General features: G+C 49.5%; 1 protein-coding gene across 6 annotated transcripts in view; it reads left to right on the top strand.

Moving 5' to 3' along the window:
- The window catches only part of ATG2B (autophagy related 2B), a 5,509,925-nt gene that overhangs the window by 3,642,444 nt on the left and 1,843,986 nt on the right, over window positions 1-23,495 (top strand). For 4 of the 6 annotated variants that reach the window (XM_069637689.1, XM_069637687.1, XM_069637686.1 and 1 more), the window contains one exon: window positions 6,470-6,559. The exons of the other annotated variants lie outside the window; for them this stretch is intronic. In XM_069637689.1, coding sequence (XP_069493790.1) covers window positions 6,470-6,559 — 90 coding nt within the window. The remainder of the gene's footprint in view (window positions 1-6,469; window positions 6,560-23,495) is intronic. 6 annotated transcript variants of the gene reach the window in all.

The following is a 23,495-nucleotide window of genomic DNA, read 5'->3' as shown; positions in this document are numbered from 1 at the left end:
ACCACCCAGACCAATTATTGCGAAACTACTTAACTACAGGGACCGCAACACCATTCTCCGACTGGCCACGGAGAAAGGGGAGCTTCTCCATGACGGGGGCAGGGTCCAATTCTACCCTGACTTCTCCCCTGCGGTCCAAACGCAGAGAAGATCCTTCCCCAATATCAGACAAAGGCTTAGAGACAACCAAATGGCCTATTCAATGCTCTTCCCGGCACGGCTCAGGGTGCAGCACAGCGGGAGGGTCCACTTTTTCCAATCAACAGTGGAAGCGAGCACTTTCCTAGACCAGATAGGTTGCCCCGATCAGAATCCCAAGCAACCTCGTCCACAAAGAGAAAGAAACCCCAGGAACCCACTATAACAGGAAGAGGCCAGGGACGGAATACATTCCAGTAAACCACTGCGAGTTCACCAGAACAAGCACAAAATGTTATAACGGCGGGGCAGGGATACTTGGGAAGCCCCGAGCGCCCCTAGCACAGCATTTGTTCACTCAACAGATTTTTGTTATTGGGAGGGATAGCAGTTGACGACCTGGACACGCCAGGAACCGCCTCCTGCACTAGTTCACAAATGGGCAAGTTGGGGATTGCCCGTGAAAGGAAAATACCAGGAAGAATGGGAGGGAAATGCGCCGCCTGTTCAACAACCCCCACCAGCCCTCCAACCCACCAGCCATCAACACCTCTACTGCTCCAACCAGCAAGAAACCCTCTAAACACATGCCAAATCGCTGGGTCAAAACTAGCCACAACCTCTCCAAACGATGTAAGCAAAATCAAAGCAAACATACAATCTAACCCATCCCATTCAAAGTCGCAACATGGAACATAAGAGGAGGCAACATCCCGTCTAAAACCAGAAAGATCCTGCAATACTTAAAAAGACATGAGATCGATGTGGCCATGATCCAGGAAACACATCTACTTCCTGGAAAAGACCACCTCTGGGCTAGGAGCTGGGGCTGCCACTGATACTTCTCCTCTTACTCATCTTACTCCAGAGGGGTCGCAATCCTAATTAGCAGAAGAACCAACTTCCGGCTAGTCCACACAGAGAAAGACTCCGAAGGCAGATCACTGCTAGTGTGTGGTATCGTGGCAGGCCAAAAAATGATCCTTGTCAACTCCTACGGGCCCAACGTGGACGGCCCCAACAACTTTGGCTGGGTTTTGACCCACCTCTCCACCCAAGACCCGACAACTATAGTCTGGGGAGGCGATATGAACACTGCACTCGATCCGGTGAGAGACAGATCGCGGACCACACCACAACCCATCTCCAAAGCCAGCCTTCAAATAAGAGAAATTTGCAGAGCATTTGACCTTAAAGACGCATGGAGAACATCTAATGTAGATCAACAAGGCTCCACCTTTCACTTGGCAGTACACAACACGAGTTCCAGGATCAACTACCTATTTACCTCAGCAAACGGACCAATGGTGTGCGGTCCTTGCCACATCCTACCGAGAGCTCTCTCCGACCACTCTCCAGTAATCCTTAGCCTCAACCCATCCAACCCCAAGTCCCCGCTACAGCGCTGGCGCTTTAAAGCAGGCTCCATGCAGGATCGGGCATTAGCATTTGAACTGAGGGAAGAGATCGCTACATTCCTAGATTCCAACATGGGCTCTGTCCCCTCAGCGAGCACGATCTGGGGAACATTGAAGTGCTTCACCAGAGGAATCTGCCTTGCTAAAGAAAACGGCATCCTCAAACACATCAGGCGTGAACTGGCAGATAGCGAAGAGCAACTCAAACGCCTTGAGCACAAATACACGAGCACGAACAACCCAGGTTCACAAGCCGCCTTAAAAGAGGAACTACAAAAATGCAGTGCTGCAGCAGATCGCGAAATAAAGTTCCTGAACCGCAATGGTCAAATTCGACAGTACGGCGAAGGCCAAAAATCCGGTGCCCTCTTAGCAAACTTGATAAAGGCTGACAATAAACTAACACCAATAGAAGGAATACGCACCAAACATGGCGCATTGACTCACACCGACGAATGAATTGCAGAAGAATTTAGGCTCTTCTACCAGGAACTATATAGTGCCAAACGCAACGCGAACTCAAACACCCCGCTAGAATACCTCGAAAACACGGAACTGTACTGGGTGGAAAGGCAGCTGCGAGAACCCCTCAATGAACACATCACGACAGAGGAGATCATTGAGGCCATCAAAACCCTCCCGAACTCCAAAGCTCCTGGCCCAGATGGCCTGACGGGAGAATTCTACAAGGCATTTGCTAACACCTTGGCCCCTCTCCTGGCTGGGGTATATGAGGAGGCACTGGAAAAAGGAGTCCTCCCCCAGTCCACCCATGAAGCCAACATAGTCCTCCTACATAAACCCGGTAAACCACCAGAGGAATGCGCGTCATGCCGCCCCATCTCCCTGCTCAACCTTGACAACGAAATCCTAGCAAAGGTGCTCACTAACAGGTTGTTGCCTTTAAAGCCCGCGCTGGTGCTTGCGGACCAGTCAGGATTCATACCCGGTCGCAACACGACCTTCGGAATCAGAAGACTATTCGGCATCATCGAAGCTCTAGACCCCTCCCAACAGGCAATTGCGGTGCTACTCGACGCCGAGAAGGCATTCGATTCTGTAGAATGGCCGTTTCTGTTTGCAGTGCACACTAGGATGGGACTAGGAGCCTGATGAGCCTCATCAAACTGGTATCCTTACTTACACCAAACCACAAGCCAGCATCATCGCAGGGACAGCAAAGTCAGCCCCCATAGAGCTGCAACGTGGCACCGGACAGGGTTGCCCACTCTCAGCGTTGATATTCGCTTTGATAATGGAACCACTAGCCTCCAACCTACGAGAACGACATCTCAGGGGGCTCAACATAGACCCGCACAAGCTAATCATACCTCTATACGCAGATGACGTGGTTCTGTTCATACGTGACCCCACAGAAAACTTGAACCCAGTCATGAGAGAGGTCATCAAATTCGGAGCAGCCTCAGGTTTAAAAATTAATCGGACAAAATCCATCATATTTCCGCGGACCCCAGCGACTAAGCCATTTGCCGACGACTTCCAGTTCACATGGGAAACATCCCGAGTTCGGTACCTGGGAATACAGATGTCGTTAAGCTATCAAGATGTATTCCGAGACAATTACGAAGAAGTTGCAAAAACCTTGCAGGAAAAAGTCACACGATGGAAGACCCTGCCACTAACCCTGTGGGGAAGACCCTCTCTGGCTAAGATGGTGATCCTACCGAAGCTCTTTTACTTATTCACCAACATTCCCATCCTACTATCACAATCTTTTTTGAAGAGACTGAAAAGCATGGTCCTCGAGCTTCTATGGGTAGACAAGCCAGCTAGAGTTGCATATTCAACACTGACTCTTCCGGTGTCAAGCGGTGGACTGGCCCTCCCGGATCTAGAGAAATACTTTTGGGTGGAACAGGCACAATTCCTCAGCTTTTGGTACTCCACACAAGCAATTAGACCTCACGTACAAATAGAGCGGGCCCTGGCGACACCCAATCTGCTGAGAGCAGTCATCATCAGCCAGATCCCGGTCCCCAGCACTACCATGAACATAGTGCTTTCAACATACAAGATCTGGAAGAGAATCGCTAAAATATACGAGGTGCAAACGCGATGCGATACCTCTTCTCCCCGTCAAGTTTATACCAGGGGTCCTGCTAACATCAGAGAGGGTCTTCCACCAATAGGTTGAGAAGTTACACATAAACACCCTGGGAGAGCTCTTCACTGAGGACGGCTTCATGACCCCACAGCAAGCAAAACGGAGAGGCGGAAACACCGCCCTCGACACATTCATCTATTTTAGAACTCGATAACCCTACAAGCACTTCTGCCCACCTTTCCACGACAACCTCCGACCTGGCAACTTCTCCACAATGTAATTCAAGCGCAAGGAGAAGGCAGACTGGTGTCGCAAATTTACAGATCCATTATCACTGACACAACTCCTAACAATACCCGTGTAAAAGCAAGATGGGAAAAGTCCCTACAAATAACCATCCCAGAGGAAGACTGGACTTGCATCCTGAGACAAACGCAAAAAATAGCTCTCAACTCACCCTTTAAACTGATCCATTTTAACTTCCTCCACCAGCAAAAGCGAACAAACACCACCATGAGTCTTCCTCAAAATGCAAAAGATGTGAAACACCCATAGCTGATTTTGTCCACCTTGCATGGGATTGCCCCAAACTGACCCCGTTCTGGAACCAGGTCCTGGAGGCGCAACGGCAATCGTGGGGGAGGAGATACAACCCATCCCGACAGCAGCTCTGTTGGGAATGACGAGACTGCTATCGGCACCAATAAGAAAACTTGCAGGACTATTATTAACACTCGCCCGCAGGAGAGTCGCCATGGCTTGGGGTCGACGACCCCTCCCCACAGTCTCCAACTGGCGCAGGGACATCCTCTACTGCCAGGACGTGGAAACAGACTTCGTTAAATTGTTGCCCCTACATGCACAGCCACCAGACATCTGGGGCCCAGTGATATTATTCCTGATGACTGAAGCTGAGGAAACTCCTCCTTCCCCAGCAAATACCCAATGAATAGAGGGCATCTAGCAAGCAGCTTAACCTAGCAACTTAACTTCCTGAAAGAGAGAAGTGGAGAAGAGCAGAACATACCCGTCGAGACACGGAAAGACGAGGCGAAGTGGAGAGGGGTGGTAGGGGGAGGTGGGAGGGGGGTATGGCGCACAGTTAAATCCACCCTAATGTGGGTGTGTAAGTTGTATCACGTTAAAAAACCCAAAAATAAAGGTTTAAAAAAAAAAAAGGCTCTTCTTCATCTGGTCACTCAGTGCGGTCGCGCCTGATCTGAGTACGTGCCTTGCTGTTTAGGTGTTTTTTGGCCGCAATAGCTGGATCATAGAGGGTTCTTTTATTTGTAGAGATATATCGCACAAAGTTATAACAATTTGTATTCGAATCTTGCACTCTATTCCTTATCATGTGCTCCAGGTCCCAATTAGCTGTTGTTAAGGCAGTTTCAATATTACATTTTTCATAACAAGGCATTGGTGTCCCTGATGTTGGCAGAGGACCAGTGCAAGCGATTACCCTGCACATTTGGGCTGACCTGAACTCGCAGGATCAGGTTCTTACAAACTTTATCTAAATGATAACTCCAGTTCAGAACTGCACGTTCACTTAAATTGTTGAAACAAATCGAGACAGGGCTGCAATGAGTGGTAGACTCACAATTGGCCATGATATAATCCAAATGCGATTTAGCCGACCCATTTGTCCAAGTATAGAGTTCTTGTTCTTTGGTGTTATTTACTGAAGGGAGGTGGACCATCTCAAGGGTTTTCAGGTTACAAGACAACTGACGGGCATACCAATACAGGTGAGAGTGGTTATTCTGCAGGCCTGTTACATTTAAAACTCTCGCGAGAAAAATGGCCCTTTGAAGCTGACACAGCATGCCACTGTGTGATTATTTCATCTATTGCAGCATGTATAACTTTAGTTTGTGTATTTCCAGGTGGATCATATACAGTTATTATCAAAATAGGAGCTGTTTTTCCGTTTGCGACCTGAAGTAAGGATTTAGAACACCAGGTTTCCTGCAGCATAAGCACATCACTGGCTACAATAGTTTAAAATCCCTCTTGGTGAGTAAGGAAAGAGTGGAAGCCACGCGTGTTCCAGGATATCCATCTTAATTGAAGTTCTGAGATGAGAAGTAAATTTGCCCCGTTCACGGTATGTTCCGGCTGCCAGAAATAGGCTGCTTGTTCTTCAATCAAGGCTTGGTTCATAGTTTTTTGTAAATCCCTCAGGATAGCTCTTTCTGATTTGTTAATTCCTTTTGTGGAAGCGGGGGTCTTGTCTGTTTTTACTGAGACCCCTGAATGATCAGTGTATTTTTTGCTTTTCAGTAAATAATGAGGGATAGGCCAATGGCAGACAGAGCTGGCGTACATGATTTAAGCAATGACACTACTGAAGGTGAAGAGAATTCAATTAAGGCCCATAAAGGGCAGTTCAATGCAGACAATATCGATGGAGCCGAGTACTTTAAGCTGCTGCAATTGCTGGAAAATGGTCAGAAGTCGAGAGCAATTAAAAAAGGAGCTAAAGTTAGTAGTATACAGCATGGCCCATTCCCCCAAAGGTTGCACGTTGCAGGGGTCATTCTGGGTCTTGATCATCGCTTGATTTGGATTGTTGCACACTGTTTTAGGGGGAAACTTTGAGACCCCGGCATGGAAGAAACAAAAACTCTAAATCGAACATAGACTTGAAAAGTGGAAATATTAAGTTAGATAAGAGGTGGAAACTTGTGAAGATGTATAGGTCAATGTGTTTTGAGATTTGTATGAAATAGTTTCCTACTCTGCTTCCCTGACACAATGTAAGTGGGGGATGGGAAATCTTTTCAAAAAGTTTGTACAAACTAAATGAAATAATAAAAAAAAAAACAGTACTCCTGTATTCCAGACTAGGTTCTCGGCAGAACAAGAACCTGATGGAGTGGGTCCAGGTCGGAAGCAGTCCAGCCAGATTGGGTGGCATCCCTGTGGATACCAGGTGAGCGTTACAGTATGGGGCAATACATGAGACGTAGGCTCATCATCTGCTTTAGTAGATGATGACCTTACAGTATTTGTTGCAGTTACTGGTATTAGCTTTGAAGGAGGGGGAACAGGACACAGTGACTTGCTTGTTTTAGCTGCGATCAGGAAAGGTATTTGAGCCAATGTAGATTTAATGTCGCCTTGGTCTTTGGTAATTTCTTCCATTTTCAGTGAGAGTGCATCCCTCTTAGCAAGGAGTGTAAGCAAGTCATTGGCAGGTAAATTGGCACTGGAATCCAGTACATAGACCGGTTCAGGCAGGCTGTCCATCTCTGTTCCCTGGCTTGTTATGAATGTGGTGGAAGTGTAATAGGGTGAGACCAGTGCATTGACATCTGGCAAGTTAGAGAGATTTACATCAATAGAGTTTCCTTCTAATGGTTCTGTAGGAAAGTCCTTTTCGAGGGGATTGGGTCCTCCGACGTATTCCATATCTATGACAGGTAATGTCCGCAGCTGTGCTGCTTCGGAAAATCTTTGGCGCCTGCGTCGATGACGTCGATGCGCCGTCCCCGAGGACCTCCTCCGACGGCCCACGTCACCCGATGTGAGAAGTAGGACGCACGACGCCCATAGCCTCAGTTCTGTTTTTTCCGCGAACATGTTCGCTTTGTGAATCTCGGTATGCCTCGACTCGTTGGAGTTTGCTGTTTTCAATTCTCGGTTCGTTGAACCTGTTAGGTTTGTTGTGAAGACCTGTTCGTGGCGATGTCTACTTCGTCTTCAACCCCGCGTCCCGGCTTCAAGAAATGCGGGGACTGTGGGTCCAAGATGTCGGTCATGGACTCGCACGACGCCTGCCTCTGGTGCCTCCGGGAGGCCCACGATACGGACGACTGTGTCGACTGCCAGTCGCTCACGGCAAAGGCCTTGCAGGAACACAAGAAGAAGCTGTCGGTAGGCCGGGTGTCTAAGCTCTGGAAGTCGAGGTCTGCGGGGCTTTCGACGGATGACTCGAGGGGCGACTCTCCGCGTCATCGTGCGAAGTCCAGTGGGTCTCCTTCCAGGAGTCGGTCTCGCCACTCCTCTGCCTCTTCGAGGCATTCCCGGAAGCGCCGGCATCGATCGCCTTCGCTGTCCTCTTCCGAGGACTCCGCCTGTCGGCGGGTCGCTTATCCCTCCATGCAAGCGACACCGGAGGAATGGGCTTCCTTCGGGAAGCAGATGCTAGCGATTCTTGAATCGCAGGGCACCGGTCCGTCCGCGCCTCCGAGTGGGGTCGGTCGGCACCGGTCGAGAGACACCGCTCATACGCCTTCGGGCTCGGGTGGTAGGCACGGCTCGCGGGAGAGGTCCCGATCGGACAAGGGTAGCCGTTCTCGCCATTCCCGCTCGAGACCGCGTGCTCCTGTGCCGTATTCGAAGAAGACGTTGACGCCTGTGGCGCCGAGGTTGTCGATGATTTCTCTCGAGGCTTCGCCTCCGAGGGGGTCGTTGACGCCGTCGGCGCCTAGGTCATCGAGAGACACGCTCGGAGCTCCGGCTTCGAGGCCTGTGTCGACGCCGCCGATGCTGACGTCGACGCCGATTCGCTCGACGTCGACGCCTTTTCTGTCGACGCCGGCGCCGACTCGTTCGCCGCCCACCACGCCCTTCAAGGCGGTGGTGTCGGAGGGGCCCCGTGGCACGGGGTTAGCCCCTAGAAAGGCTCCGGCTAAGGTCCGGCACTGCTTTGGTCCGGTGTCCAGTCATTTGGTAGACTGAAAACTGGTCGAATGACATTTGGTCGACGCAATTTGGTCGAAAACCAAATGGTCGAATTTTTTTTTTTTTTATATATTTATTTTTCGGGTTTTCGTTTTTAAAAAAAAGGGGTTTTTAGAGAAAAAAAGGGGGTTGGGGGTCCCCCCCCAAAAAATAAAAAAAGGGGTGAAAATAAAAAAAATAAAAAATTCGACCATTTGGTTTTCGACCAAATTGGTTCGACCAAATGTCTGGTAACCCTTTGGTCCCCAGAGGTCTTCCTCTCCCCGCCTGGAGTACATTTCAGAGGGTGATGAAGGCTCTGATGGCAGCTTGGTTCCGGTTACAGTTCCAGATGAGCTTATCTCGGGCCATAGCCAGTTTGATGACCTTAGGCAGTCGCTGCATAATGCCAGTGGACTGGACACCTCTCCGGAGGTGGAGTTTTGTAGGCCGGAGCCTGGCACTCATGCCGATTCTTCATATCGGCGCCTTATGTCTCGGGTCACCGAGTACTTGGGTTGGTCAGCTCCCCCAGGGGAGTTCGTTCAGGATGATCTCACGGACATCCTTGATCTTGGTCCCCCCACTGACCCGGTTTTGCCTTTTCATATGGCTCTGCAGAGAAGGGTGGCGGCGGCTTGGACTGCTCCGGAGAGTCTCCCGGCAGTGGGCAAGTCTTTGTCGCGAAAATACCATCCAGCCAGTAGCGACCCCTGCTACCTGTCTAGGCACCCCACTCCGGAGAGTTTGGTGGTACAGGTGGTTACGGCCCCGGCAAAGCAGGCATCGTATCCTACCATCCCTCCGGATAGGGACGACAAACGTTTTGACAGCTGGGCGAAAAAAGTGTTTTCTTCGAGGGGTATGGCGCTTCAGGTGGCCAACTCCATATGTGCCTTGTCTCGTTTCACACACACTCTGTGGAACTGTGTTGCATTAGCGGCTGAACATATTCCCGAAGGGGACGAACGGGATGGTTTCCTTGCTATGGTTCAGGATGGCAAGAATGCCATGTGTGAGGCCGTTCAGTCGGGTTTGGACTTGGCGGATTGTGTCAGCCGGTCCATGGCGGCGAGCACCGTAATGCGCAGGTTTGCGTGGTTGCGGAAGTCTGGGTTCGCTCCTGATGTGCAGTCCCGGCTCCTCAACATGCCCTTTGACGGTGAACACCTTTTTGGCAGCAAGGCTGATGAGAGCCTTGAGAGGTTGCAGACCTCCAAAGCTGCAGCAAAGTCGTTGGGCGCTGCAGTTCACCAACCTCCGCCTTTTTGTCCTAGGGGACAGCAATGGAGGGGAGGTTCCTTTCGCTATTACTCGTCCTTCAGTAAAGCGAGGGGAGCTAGCAGTCAAAGAGGCCATCATAAGAGTGCCAGAGGTGGAAACAAAGGTACTCGAGGTGCCAAGGCCGCGTGGGCAGTTGCCTCTTTGCCCTCGGCAATGCCGCAGTCGCTACCACTCAGTCATGAGGCCAGGTCCCATGGTTCGCCGGTTGGGGGAAGGCTGGCGCAGCATCTTGTAGAGTGGCAAGCCATTACTGAGGATGTGTGGGTCCTGGAGATCATAACCCATGGCTACTGTCTTCCTTTTCGGCAGAGGCCTCGCGACAATCCACCAGGGAGCCTCTCTTTGAAGAGTCCGGATCTGCTCCTTGCGCAGGAAATTCAAGCCCTGCTGGAGAAAGGCGCCATAGAACTGGTGCCTTTAGCGGAGAGGAACAAGGGATGGTATCCCCTTATTTTTTGATTTCGAAGAAAGACGGGGGATTGAGACCCATCATGGACTTGCGCGGTTTGAACAAACTCCTCAGGAAGGACAAGTTCAAGATGGTGACTCTTTCTCAAGTCCTCCAGGCCCTTCAACTTCAGGACTGGTTGGTGTCTCTCGACCTCAAGGATGTTTACTTCCATGTGCCGATTCATCCCACACACAAGAAGTACCTGATGTTCGCGGTTGGCGACTCGCACTTTCAGTTTCGGGTCCTGCCGTTCGGAATGACCTCTGCCCCGAGGGTTTTCACCAAGCTCATGGTGGTGGTGGCAGCGCATCTCAGGAAAGGGGGGATTCACGTCTACCCCTACCTGGACGATTGGTTGATCAGGGGGAGCTCTCCCGAGCAAGTCCTGGATCATCTGTCCGTCACCTGCCACTCCCTTCACAGGCTGGGCTTCTCCCTCAATTTAAAAAAGAAGTCCCATTTGACACCAACGCAGCAGCTCCAGTACATCGGAGCAGTGCTCGACACTTCACTAGGGCAGTGTTTTCCTCCCCAGGTGAGGGCTCTTCACATTCAGCAGATGGTGCACAAGTTTCAATTTGCCCAGGATCTCCCAGCGTCCGAGTTCTTGAGACTGCTCGGCCTCATGGCATCCTGCATTCTTCTGGTGCCAGAGGCTAGCTGCGGATGAGATCTTTGCAGTGGGCACTCAAGCTCCAGTGGTGTCAGTCCTCCGGCAGGCTGTCGGACCCTGTTCAGGTGCCGCCCTCAGTAGCCCAGGACCTTCTGTGGTGGGCCGTCGAAGGCAATCTGATGAAGAGGGCCCCATTTTGGCTGCCCTGGCCAGAGGTGACGATCGTGACGGATGCATCCCTCACGGGATGGGGAGCTCATGCCAACGAGTTGACAGTCAGCGGTCGTTGCTCTCCGTCAGAGTCCAGACTCCATATCAATCTGTTGGAGCTGAGGGCCGTCAGGCTAGCCCTGAAGGCTTTTCTGCCGACTGTGCGCGGAAAGAGTGTCCTGATTCTAACGGACAACACGGTGGCCATGCACTACCTCAACAAAAAGGGGGGGGGAGCAGGGTCGCTTCCGCTATGCAGGGAGGCGATGCAGCTCGAATTCTGGGCCATCCAGCAGGAAGTTTCGATCTCGGCTGTTCATCTGGCCGGAGACGACAACGAGACGGCGGACGCTCTGAGCAGGCAAAGCACAATCTCTCACGAGTGGGAGCTGGCTCAGGAGATTCTCCTGGAGATCTTCGCCCTTTGGGGGCCCCCTCAAGTGGATCTCTTCGCCTCCAGTGTCAACCGGAAGTGTGAAAGGTTTTGCTCGCAGGAATTTCCTCCAAAAGGAGCCTTAGGAGACTCGTTCGTGGTGGAGTGGTCTTTCCCACTGCTGTACGCATTTCCTCCAGTCCCCGTCATCCCGCAAGTGCTGCGGAGGTTACGGAGGTTCGGTTCCCGGATGATCCTCATTGCTCCGGCGTGGGCCCGGAGGACGTGGTACGCAGACCTTCTAGACTTGTCCATCTGCCCTCCACGTCGTCTTCACTACCGAAACGATCTGCTCTCACGGGAGGGGGGGTCAGGTTCTCAATCCAGAGGTCAGATCCATCAATCTTCACGCATGGCTTCTGAAAGGTTGAGGTATAAGGATTGGGACCTCCCGGAAGACATGATGGAGGTGTTGCTCTCGGCCAGGCGGCCGGCAACAAAGTCTCTCTACCGTTGCCGTTGGAGAAAGTTCTGCGACTGGTGCAGAGTTCAGAATATGGATCCTTTTGAATGTGACATTCCCATGGTTCTGTCTTTTTTGCTTTCTTTGGCCCACAGGGGCTTGCAAGTGGGACCATTAAAGGTTACCTGATGGCGCTGTCCATATTTAAGCGCTCGTCTGAAGAGTGTTCCTATTTTAAGATTCCTTTAATTTCGCAGTTTTTGAAAGGGCTCACTAATGTGTTCCCTCCGTCACCTTTTCTGGTGCCAGGTTGGGATTTGAACCTTGTTCTTAAGTTTCTTATGGGTGCTCCGTTTGAGCCTTTACATTCCTGCCCTTTGAGGCTGTTAACTCTGAAAACTGTGTTTTTGGTTGCGGTTACTTCCGCTCGCAGAGTGAGTGAGTTACAGGCACTTTCAGTTAAGCCACCCTTCACTGTGTTTCATAAGGATAGGGTTGTCCTTAGAGTTCGTCCTTCTTTTCTTCCGTAGGTGGTTTCGGAATTTCATTTAAGCCAGAAGGTTGTTCTTCCGGCGTTCTATCCTCCTCCACATCCTGGTAAGGAAGAGGAGAGGCTCCATAGGCTTGATCCAAGGAGAGCGTTGAGCTTTTATATTTAGCGCATGTCCCGGGTCAGAGTGGACGATCAACTTTTCATTGGTTACGCTGGAAGGTGTTTGGGACAAGCTGTGACGAAACAGACTTTGTCTCGTTGGATTATTTTAGCTATCGCCGAGTGTTACCGCTTGGCGGGTAAGGATCCTCCGGCTGGCTTGCGGGCCCATTCTACCAGGGGAGTGGCTGCGTCTACTGCCCTGCGGAGTGGAGTTCCTATTCGTCACATCTGTGATGCAGTCACCTGGGCTTCAGTACATACTTTTGTACGTCACTACTCCCTCGATTCCATCAGAGGGCAAGATCTGGCCTTTGGCAAGGCAGTTCTCTATTCCGCAATTTGATTGGGCATGCTAAATTTGTATTCTAAATTCTTTTCCACCTCCTTGCTTGGTACTGCTTTGGGAGTCTGTCATAGATATGGAATGCGTCGGAGGACCCAATCCCCTCGAAGAACAAGTTACTTTCTTACCTGGTAGTGTTCTTTCGATGGTATGGTCCCATGATGTATTCCATATCGCTCCCTCCCTGCCTTCCCCGCTGCAGAATTTATTTTGCGATTGCAGCTTGCGTTCCGCAAGGCCTTGTGTGTCTGACTGGCAGAAAACTGGTGGCACACGTCTGGGGAAAAAACTATAACTGAGGCTATGGGCGTCGTGCGTCCTACTTATCACATCGGGTGACGTCAGCCGTCGGAGGAGGTCCTCGGGGACGGCGCATCAACGTCATTGACGCAGGACGCAGACGCCAAAGATTTTCCGAAGCAGCACAGCTGTGGAGATTACCTGTCATAGATATGGAATACGTCGTCGGACCATCCCATCGAAAGAACGTTACCAGGTAAGAAAGTAACTTGTTCTTCTCCGCCAAGCGAGGCACGCTGTAGATGTACAACCATTTTTATTGAAGAGTTGTTGTCAATTGTCTGTGAGAAGGATATCTCCTGATAGGTCGCTTGAAGTTATTGAAGATTTAGAATTCGGAGGAAGTGTTTCTTTTGATACAAAAAAAGTCAAAATGTCAGTTTGAGGAACGCTTATTTTGTTTCTTAACTTTTTCCTGCTATTAATGTTTTCCGACGAGACGTAGTATGGCTCTGATTTCTGGTCTGACAGTTTGCAGGAACTGTTGCACTGCAAAGTGTCGGTTTCAGCATTTCTCACAGGGCAAATGCATGAGAAGGCTCCTTTTGGGTATGAGCTTAAGGGTGAGGTGAGGAATGTGTAGGGGGCAGAAGGTGTGGTGCAACCTGTGTGGTCCACAAGGCTACTTCCACGAATACGCACCAAACCTTCATAAAGAAATGTTCGCTGGAGTTACAATGTTCACTCGCGCAGGGCTTGCGACAAACGGTCAGATAAAACAAGTATCCAATGCAGTGAGAGGTAAGCCTGAAGGATTGAAAGTGGACTTACCCTGTCCCTCCTGGCCCCATAGCAGACCACCACTGCACCACCTCCGCTCCGCGTTCCACATGTTTAAGGGTTAATGAGTCCACAACTAGCTTCAGGGATATGGTAGCAACGCCTCTAGGTTGCAGGCACTGAAAAAAACCAGCGCTCCTATCCTCGCCACAGCCGACCACCTCTTCTCTGCGTTCCGCAGGTTTAAGGATTTATGAGTCCACAGCTAGCTTTAGGGATCTATGCCCATACATTGAGGCACAGACACAAGATCTCCCACCACCTCACTGCGCATACGTGAGGTGAGTAGTGGCATTAATTTTTGGTCATGACACCATACAACGCATCCGAGCTGTGCCACTAATTCCGAGCCCATGCGCACAGCTGCACGCCACCTATGAGTCACCCAGGGCACTTTCCTATTACACATGCGCTCTACAAACAGCAAACCACTCTGCTACGGTCCGGTACGGAGTTAGCCCCGAACCGTCTACCAGCTTGCAGCAATCCACTGCGCTATACTAACCAGCCCATTGAAGGTAAGCTTCCATTCTTAGCAGCCCTCTACAGGCTCCCACCCTCTCTGCCACCACACGCTAGATTGTTCACTTTGCATCCACTTTTCTAAAGGCCTTACCTTTTTCATTGTACAGAAACCACCATGCTAACAACAACCAAGTCCATTTGTGTGGACAATTTTGGGCTCCTCGCAACTACATCATCCATTATGGATTTACCTCCGCTTCAGCCCAGCAGAAATACGCTCCCACACTAGGTAAGCACAAGGAGCACGTTTTTTGACTGCCAGCTCCAAAATGGGATTTCAAGTATAATTTCCATTTATCAGTATTCCCCTCTCTTCTTTTCTTGATGTGTTCTAGGGTTCCAATGTTTCCAGCAGACACCACTGCACATACCAGATTACACCTAGGATGTTAAACTAGGGTCGAATTTACATACTGCTACTGGATCTTGAACATTACGTCTTGGTTCAAGTCTGAATCACACCCCTATCCTCCCAGCCCGGACCTACCCAAGGTTAGCTAATTATATCCCTCTCCTATAAGAATACACATTCACATGTGGTTCTGAGTCTCTCTTTTTAACTGTTGACCCAGCACCACCTGCTCTATATGAAAAATACGAGCATGCTCTCCTTCTAAAACAGACCCTTTTCTGTTTTCTCTTCTTACACATTTTTTAGGCTGTCACAATCCTATTGGCCCAGAAGAAGGCTGTCCATTGTAAAGCCGAAACGTCACTGCAGCAGGCCTTTACCTACTGTCAGTCCAACATCAGGGAAGTTCTTTTCCTGACGTAGACCAAGGATTGGCCACCACCCAACTAATGTGTAGTACTTCACCATAAACAGCACAACAACAAAACTCTGTTTGAGTAACAGCCAAAAAGTTAGGCCCTGTTCTCCCCAAGATCATTGTACTTGGAACACTTGCCTCGCCTAACCAAAAATGTCATGTTTATAATTAAGAAATGATATCAAAACAGCAAAATATACTAAATCTTGGTTGTAATTTTGTTTGTTGCTGCATCACAATTAGTGGTGCATAAGAATGGTTTTCATGAAGAAAATAATCTCTTGCCAAATCTATTTCTGTTTTCCACCTCTATCCTGGAATCTATGCTCAGCTTAGATGTGGGTAAACCTGGATTTGAACACTGTATTCTCTCCTTGATTACACATAATGACAATGATTTTTCTTTGTGTATATATGTTGTCCACTTGATTTTTACTCACAAATACATGTAAATAAATACATGGCCCCTGAATTAAGGGGTTTATAGCAGTTGTTATGATTTATTCAGAAAAAATTCTGTTATCTTTTTATGTGAGCAAAATGTACACCATTACAGTTCCCTGTAACCAATAAACCATTCTACAATCCAAGAATGGTTTAATTTTTTCGGCGGCTACCATCCTCCCAGTTATACACATTAGGGATATGGTAGCCACGCCAGCAGGGCCCAAGCACTGAAAAAATACTGCGCTCCTCGCCCCGCCACAGCAGACCACCTACCTCTACACCACCTCTGCTCCGCGTTTGCTGGTTTAAGGGTTTGAGTCCACAGCTAGCTTCAGAGATATTATAGCCATGCCTCCAGGTTGCAGGCACTGAAAAAAATATTGCGCTGCTCACCTTGCCACAGCAGACTCCCTCTTCACCACCTCCACTTGATTCACTATTGGGATAGTGGTGACAAGATGGCAAGATCATGAGTGTTCCGGTCCAAAGATTTGGACTGCACATGCCTTGTACCCAAATTACTATAAAGCAAACTGTGCCAAGCAGGAAGATTGTGCGGCAACCGTTCCTGCTCGGCAACTGTTCCTGCTCAGCAGAAGTTCTTGTGTGGATTCCTCCAAGTTTGGCAGAACTCTATGCCCCTTTCATTAATATATCATGCCTGGGCTTACCAGAGACAGTCCTTGTACTCCCAGCCCACAGACCTGGGTATCCTCACTTTTTCTCTGTCCTGATCAGCCTAGGGAATGAAAAGAGGAGCATGCATCTTCTGCTTCTGGTCACTGATCCACCTGTTTATTCCAGAGTCACTGATCACTCCTTGTTCACCAGGGAAGCCTCCAAGCTTGCAGCACCAACCTCTGGAGTAAATACACTACTACTCTCTTTATCTCTCCACCCAGACACTAAGAAACCAGCGTTCAGTGGTTGTGTTCTTCATTTTAAGAATACATCCAGAGCTCGAACACCTGGTCCTGGTTTCAGTCTAACTAAAGTGTGACACCTTACAAACAAAGGTCTTGTTTCAGTTGTACTGTTACTGTACTAAGAAGAGACGTGTGTGCTCTTGTAAGACATCATCTCTTTGAGAACCCGTTTTCTTTTTATTGAAACATTGAGTAGACATTAATTCATCGAAAATTACTGCAAGTTGTAACATTAATTAATCTCATGAGCAGCACATCTGTATTTCATTTAGCAACTTTGCAACTCATTCCATTATACCAATTTCATCAGCATGCTCAGGGAAGGACTAAAATTCATCATTGCAATTGCAACATTATTTAGTCTCTTAAACAACGCATCAACATTTCATTGTAACACTTTTGTTGTTCGTCTAGTAAGAATGATTTCATCAACATCTTCCAGGAAGAATATAACTCAACTCATGATCCTATAGCGCTCGTAAATGAAGAAAGAAGGAAAAGGGGAAAAAAACAAAAAAACTAAAACTCACCAGAGCTAGCAGCAACTTGTGACCCTGCTCTCCAGGAAGACGCATCTCCCCCAAGTCCAGGTTTCAGTCCAGCAGGTACATCAACCACATGAGAGCATGTCAAGGTTGAAGGAGGTACTTAACCAACATAGGCCGAAAAAACATGTTTTCCTTCTTTGCTACATGATCCTGGAATGTGCCCCAGATGCAAGAGAATTTTGAGGTCCGATCTTTTATCGCGGCCGTTATTTTGTCTACTCAAAGAAGTGCCCAAACCTTCATCCATCAATTTACTATATTTGACGGCCCTCTGTTTCTTTCCAAAATCGGTCTTGTGTAAGGCGGGCCGCCATAAGTAATTGAGTAATCAGGTTAGCTCTAGGGCCAGATCGTGGGTAGGACCCGTCATCTGGTGTGTCGCCTAATAGCATTATCAAGGGATCCATAGGGAGCAGGGTTCTGCATATATCTTTGATCTTTGACCTGATTTCTAGCCAGTAGGATCGGATGATTGGGCAATGCCACCACTGGTGACCCAGATCTCCCCTCCCTCTACAGCCGTGCCAGCATGAGTCAGGATAGTCTGGATTTATCGTTTGTAGTTTCTGCAGAGAGAAATACCACTGGTAGCAGATCTTCAGTGCACATTCCCTAACTGTCGTGCATCTGGAGGACCTGTGAGCTCTATCCCAAATTCTCTGCCATGATTCCTGAGGTACTTCAATCCCCAATTCCCTCTCCCATGCCAGCATATAAGGGAGTGAGTGTCTCATCTTCCGGAGCGTTTTCCATAAGGCAGTAGCAAGTCGCTATTCTACGAGTACTCTGCCCTTCCGAGACCGATATTTCCAATCCCGTCGGGGGCCTAATGGCAGCCTTTTTAACGGTCAGGTTAGTGATCCAATGCGAAGCTGTATATACCTAAATCTCTCGGTCTCCGGGAGGTTAAACTTCTCCTTACATTGGGCAAAGGTCAGCGGGACACTGTCTGCATAGAGCTCTTGCAGTCTCAGGGGACCTTCCCTTGACCAGAGTTGGTATGAGTTGGGCTGAAGCCCCAGAGTGAAGGCTGGGTTTTGTGTGACTGGGGAAAGGGGACCTGATCCCGAGGGGAATCCCCGAAGCGCACAAGACCTATCCCAACAACGAAGAGTGAGCCTAGTAGTTGGGAGGAGGGGTCTCTGAGATACACGCGCCTCGAGCGGGAGGAAAGGGAGGTGAGAGAGAGGGACCCAAGAGAAAAACTGTTCAATATCTTGCCATTTTGGGGGATCAATTGTGCTGGTCCAGCTCAGGATGGGGGCAATTTGGGTTGCTCGATAATATCGTGAATGAGGAGAGGGAGAGCCTGAAACATATAGAGAAGCCAAGGGAGCAGAGTCATTTTAACTGCGTTTATGCGCCCCAACCATGAAATCTACTGTAGGGCCCACATTTGTAGAGAGTCTTTGGAGTCTTTTAGTAAGGAAGGGATGTTGGCTTTTAACAGGCCTGAGTAGGTAGGAGTCAGGCACACTCCAATGTATGTAATCTTGGTGTTCTTCCAGCTAAGGGAGTAAGTGTCCTGCAAGGCGTTTAATGTGTCTGGAGATTCAGACAAATTCAAGCCTGTTGATTTTGCCATATTTATCGTGAATCCCGAGATCACCGCAAAGTGTCGAGCAGTCCCATAAGTGGTGGGACCGAGGCCCGGGCTTCCTTTGGGGAACAGACCACATCGTCTGCGTATAGCGTGACTTTATGGCACTGGTCTCCACCACGAAACCCTGAATTTCCGGGTGAAGGCGGATATGTTGGGCTAAGAGTTCCATCGTTAGCGCAAAAACTAGTCGGGATAGGGGGCACCCTTGCCTGGTTCCCCTGCCAAGGGGTATCTGGGATGTCCATTGAGAGTTTACTCATATTCGGGTGGAAGGGATCTCGAAATTCGACAGGACCAATCTAGAGAATTTCGGGCCAAACCCAAAGCCCTGTAGTACTAATTGCATGTAGTCCAATGATATGCTATCAAATGCCCTGTGGGCATCCAAGGATAGCAACTAAAGGGGGCCTGGGACCGAGGGGGCGAGGGCTATTAGGTCTATTGCTCTGCGAATGTTGTCGTGAGCAGACCGACCCTGAATAAAGCCCGTCTGATCCCTATCTATGATTAAGGGTAAGACCTCTCCCAGGCGTGGCGCTATGACCCTAATACATAATTGTGTGTCACTATTAAGCAAGGCTATAGGACGGTAAGATGAACATTCTGCCGGATCCCTCCCCGGTTTCAAAATTAGGGTTGTATTCGATTCTGCCATGGATTGTGTAACGGATCCTGTTTCCCATATGGCATTAAATAACTTTGTGAGGTGGGGTGTGAGCTCCTTACAGAAGGTTTTATAGAACTTGTTTGTAAACCCGTCTGGGCCCGGGGCTTTGCCAAGTGGGGAGTGATTTGATAGCTGATTCGACTTCCTCTGCAGAAATTGGGTCTTCCAAAGGCTCATTTAACGTTTGTGGCAGCTGTGGGAGATTTGCCGTGGTTATGAAGTTACTGGCAATTTGTGGGTCTCCCCGATGCGGGGCCGCATGTTCTTTAAAGAATTCTTCAATAATACGGCATTCACCCCCTTCTGAGAAAGTGCCTTTGCCTGTCCCATCCCGCAGGAAACCTATCCTATTTTTTTTGCCCGTTTCCCCAATTTAGCTGCTAATAGTTTATTAGCCTTGTTTCCCTTTGTGTAGTAAAATTGCTTGGTGCGCATCATGCAGTAGCACGCTCTCCCCATGTGATGTGCCTCAAATCACTTTCTTAGCCATCCGTAGGTCTCTCAATGATCGCTGTGAGGGTTTCTTCTTATGTACCTCCTGTAGTCTATGGGCGTCTCTCTCTAGATGTTCCTGCAAAAGTCTCCTAGCTCTGCCCCGCTGTGCAGCCTGCTCTATAAAGTGTCCCCTAATCACTACCTTACTTGCATCCCAGATTGTACCCCAGCTGACATCAGCTGTGTCGTTCTCCCTATAATATCATTCCATGGATTCCTTGATATGGGCACAGATCATTTGGTCATCTAGTAGGAAGTCATTTAGTCTCCAGGGGAGTCTCATAGGAGGGGTAGCTCGGAGGGGAGCTATTGTCAATAAAACAGGGGAGTGGTCTGAGAGCGCCTCAGGGAGTATGTCTACATCCAACACCTTCTGAATGAGCGAGTCTGAGATGAAGAACATATCCAGCCTTGAGAATCCCCCATGGACTGCTCAGAACTATGTATAGTTCCTTTCTTCTTGGTGACAGTACCTCCACACTTCAATTAACGAATGGTCCTTTAGCAATGCGGTGAGAGCTCTGAAGTTGTTCCTGTCATTTAATGTTGGCGGCAGAGTCTTATCAACTAGTGGGTTAATCTCTGCATTGAAGTCCCCGCCTAGAATCACCTCTCCCTCTGCATGTTCGAATAAGGCTTTAGACAATTCTGTAAAAAACATGTCTTGCTTAGTGTTTGGGGCATATATAGAGACCAACATGATTTTACATCCATCTAGCATGGCATTCACCAGCAGGAGCCTTCCCTCCTCATCCCGAACCACCCCCAGGGTCTTGAGAGCAATACCCTTGCGCACCAGGATGGCAACCCCTCGTTTCTTCAATCCGCTTGAAGCAAAGAATTTAGTGGGATAGAGCCTTATCGCTAAGGCGGAATTCATCATCTGGTCGTAAGTGGGCCTCCTGAAGGAATAAAAATGATGCATCTAGGGACCCCAATCTATGAAACAATGCTTTACGTTTCAGGGGGGAGTTCAGGCCTTACATTAAGGGAAATGCATTTATAGTTTGGGGTTGCCATGTTAGGGTCACTCAGGTTTTCGCCTCAAGTAAGCCCAATTAAGGAGAGCGGGGGTAGAACACTCCTTCAGGTGAATCATTGCAAATTTATCCATAAAGGATCTATGGTGAGTAGAAACATAACACCAGCCCAATGGCTTCAGGTTAAACTTAGGGTAATAAACATAACAGACACAACTAAAATAAGATAAGCAAGCTATTGTCAACGAAAATTGCGCTATTCCTAGACCCACAATCAACTTTAAACAAGTATGAAATATGTTGGGCGCCATCCACTCTGGCGCCCAAGTTTGCTTAAGTACGGAAATTCCAGTGCCCTCAGGTAAATCCGAGCAAGATATTCAAGAGAGGTGGAGTGTTGCAGTACTTTCAGATATACGTTAAGATGAGTCAGGCCCTCCTGATCCCCCAACACAGGGCTGAAGGTGAGGCACACCCGGACGTAGCAAAAATAGCGAGAAGGGAGGCATGATCAAGGCCCCAGGCCTCCGGTTCAATCGCCGATAGGTCGCTTTGCTCAGAGGCATCTGGGCCAGGCGGTGATCGGTGGGGTGACCATTTCCTCCCATTGAGGGTCGCTAGCATAGGCAACGTTCGAGTCAGGTGCCCACCCATCCTTCACCCTCCGACGGGATTAGGGTTGATGTCTCCTCTAGGGCCTTGATTGTGTTCTCTGATCCGGTTTCTCGCTGTGGATCTGATTCGGGTTGGGGCCCGCGCCAGGTTTTCCTGCGCCTGTCTTTTGGCGGGGGATCTAGATTAGTCCCATTCTGATCTTGAGTATGGGGACTCGATCCTCCCCCCCCCCCCCCACCGGTTGTCTCCGACATCAGGCCCCTCACCTTTTCTTCAGATGAGATTACGTAGTGTTGATTATGGAAGTCAAAAATCAACGTGCATGGAAACCCCCAGCGATAGCGGATCTTTCGGGTCCTAAACCAAGTCGTTACCTTCTGCAACTGCCGTCTCCACGCCAGAGTATAAGGGGCCATATCTTGGAAGAGCTGTATCTTTGCACCTTGGAATTGTATTGAATCTGCGTTCCTGGCTGTTGCCATGATCTCCTGCTTCTGGCAGATAAAGTGCACTCGATTGAGCACATCCGGTAGCAGGTTCCCGGGGAATAGCCCGGAGGCGCACATTATTTCGTGTCGACCTATTTCCCATTTCTCTGCCTTGCTAACAGTGTTCCTGAATCATAGAGTGGTGTACCTCTTCATATTCTGTCTTTTTCCCTCCCTTTCTCACAAACTTATTAGAGTTCAATCTAGTTAAGCGCTCACCTCTGTATGAAAATAAGTGGTGTTTTACTGTGATTTATCGAATAGGGAAAAAGGGGTTTATATATCATAATAGTAACTGTGTTTAGGATATTTTACAATAAGAGTGCTGGAGTGTTTCAACTGTGTGTTTTAAAATAAATAATTATATACTTTGATACCAAAGCTCTGGTCAGTGTTTGCTTGTATTATTGTATCTGAGTGCCTATTGTGTATACTTTGCATACTGCCTAACTCTTCTTGAGGGAAGTCTGACTGCTCAGCCACAGCTACCAGGTAAATCTGGGTGGTACAGACTGCTACCAAGTGGGTTTACTGCCAACACCTGTAGTCTTAAATCTTTTGCAGTGTTCCCTAAGGGAACTGCACAGGTTTCTGCCTAACAGCCCTTCTGCCTTGCTCTTAGAATCAGTACTGCTCACCCGATGAAGGAAGAGGTTCCCTGCCCCAGGACGCCCCAGCACTCACCCAGAAGTTATTTGTGCCTCTGGCTTTCCCGTCTGGATGCCGACTCCCCCCTTCGAGGTAATCCGCCTTCTCCCTCTTCTCCACTGGGGCTCCTCTCCAGGCAGGTCTCCCCCCGCCAAGTGTCCGCCAGGTAGGGGGCGCGGCCGCTCCGGCACCGCAGCGTCCCAGCCCCGCTCACCCGAGCATCAGGCCGGTGAGCAGGAGGTCCGAACCCCACAGTGCCAGCCGATACCGCAGGCAGCAGGAGACAGAGTCAGCCCTTCCGGCCCCCAGAGGTGTGTCGGGCGGCGGGGGAGCTCTCTCATTCAGGCCTGCAGGCCTCGCGGGACCTAGTCCACAGGGGCGCACATCAAGGGGTGACTGCCGAACGAGCAAAATCTCCTCACACGCCTCAGCACCCTGTGTCCTCCCTGCTCCAACACTCCAGTCCCGGCAGCAGCAGCAGGGAGATCCCCCTGCCTCAGATCAGATAAGCCGCCGGGCGACAGATGTTCAGGCTGCCGCTCCTCCCCCTCTCCGAGGACGCCAGGTTGCAGCTTCCCCCAGTCCTAACGAAAACCGCAGGTCCCACAAAGCCTCGGTGGGGGTAATCGGGTGTCCTCAACCGTGTCGCGCCGCCAAGGAATCGGGATAAAGGAGCCTCAGTGCTGGTGCGGTGTGGCTGGTGAGGGCGAGTTCCAACGGCTGTGCCTGATGGCGCGCACCGCCATTTTCTCTTCTGTCACCGCCGGGTTGCGCCAGATAAAAAAGTGCTCCCAACAGGGCGTGTTAATCCAAAAAGTCTGTCGGTTCTGTTAACATATCTTCAGTCTCGCCCCGAGAGTGGAAATAGGGCGAAATTTCCATTTTAAACGGCAAAAATTGCGTGACTTGGGCACCAAGGAGCGGAGCTCAGGGAAAATGCAGCCGCATGTTGTGTTGCCTAGCAATGCCCCCGTTGACCCTGGTTTTTTTAATGCTTTTCTTGAAAAAAACTTGCACTA

Source organism: Ambystoma mexicanum, chromosome 14 (genome assembly GCF_040938575.1).
Source record: "Ambystoma mexicanum isolate Mex_15411 chromosome 14, UKY_AmexF1_1, whole genome shotgun sequence".
In the NCBI taxonomy this organism is placed as follows: domain Eukaryota; kingdom Metazoa; phylum Chordata; class Amphibia; order Caudata; family Ambystomatidae; genus Ambystoma; species Ambystoma mexicanum.
The sequence above is the reverse complement of the archived record's forward strand: the minus strand, read 5'-3'. Positions and strand labels throughout refer to the sequence as shown.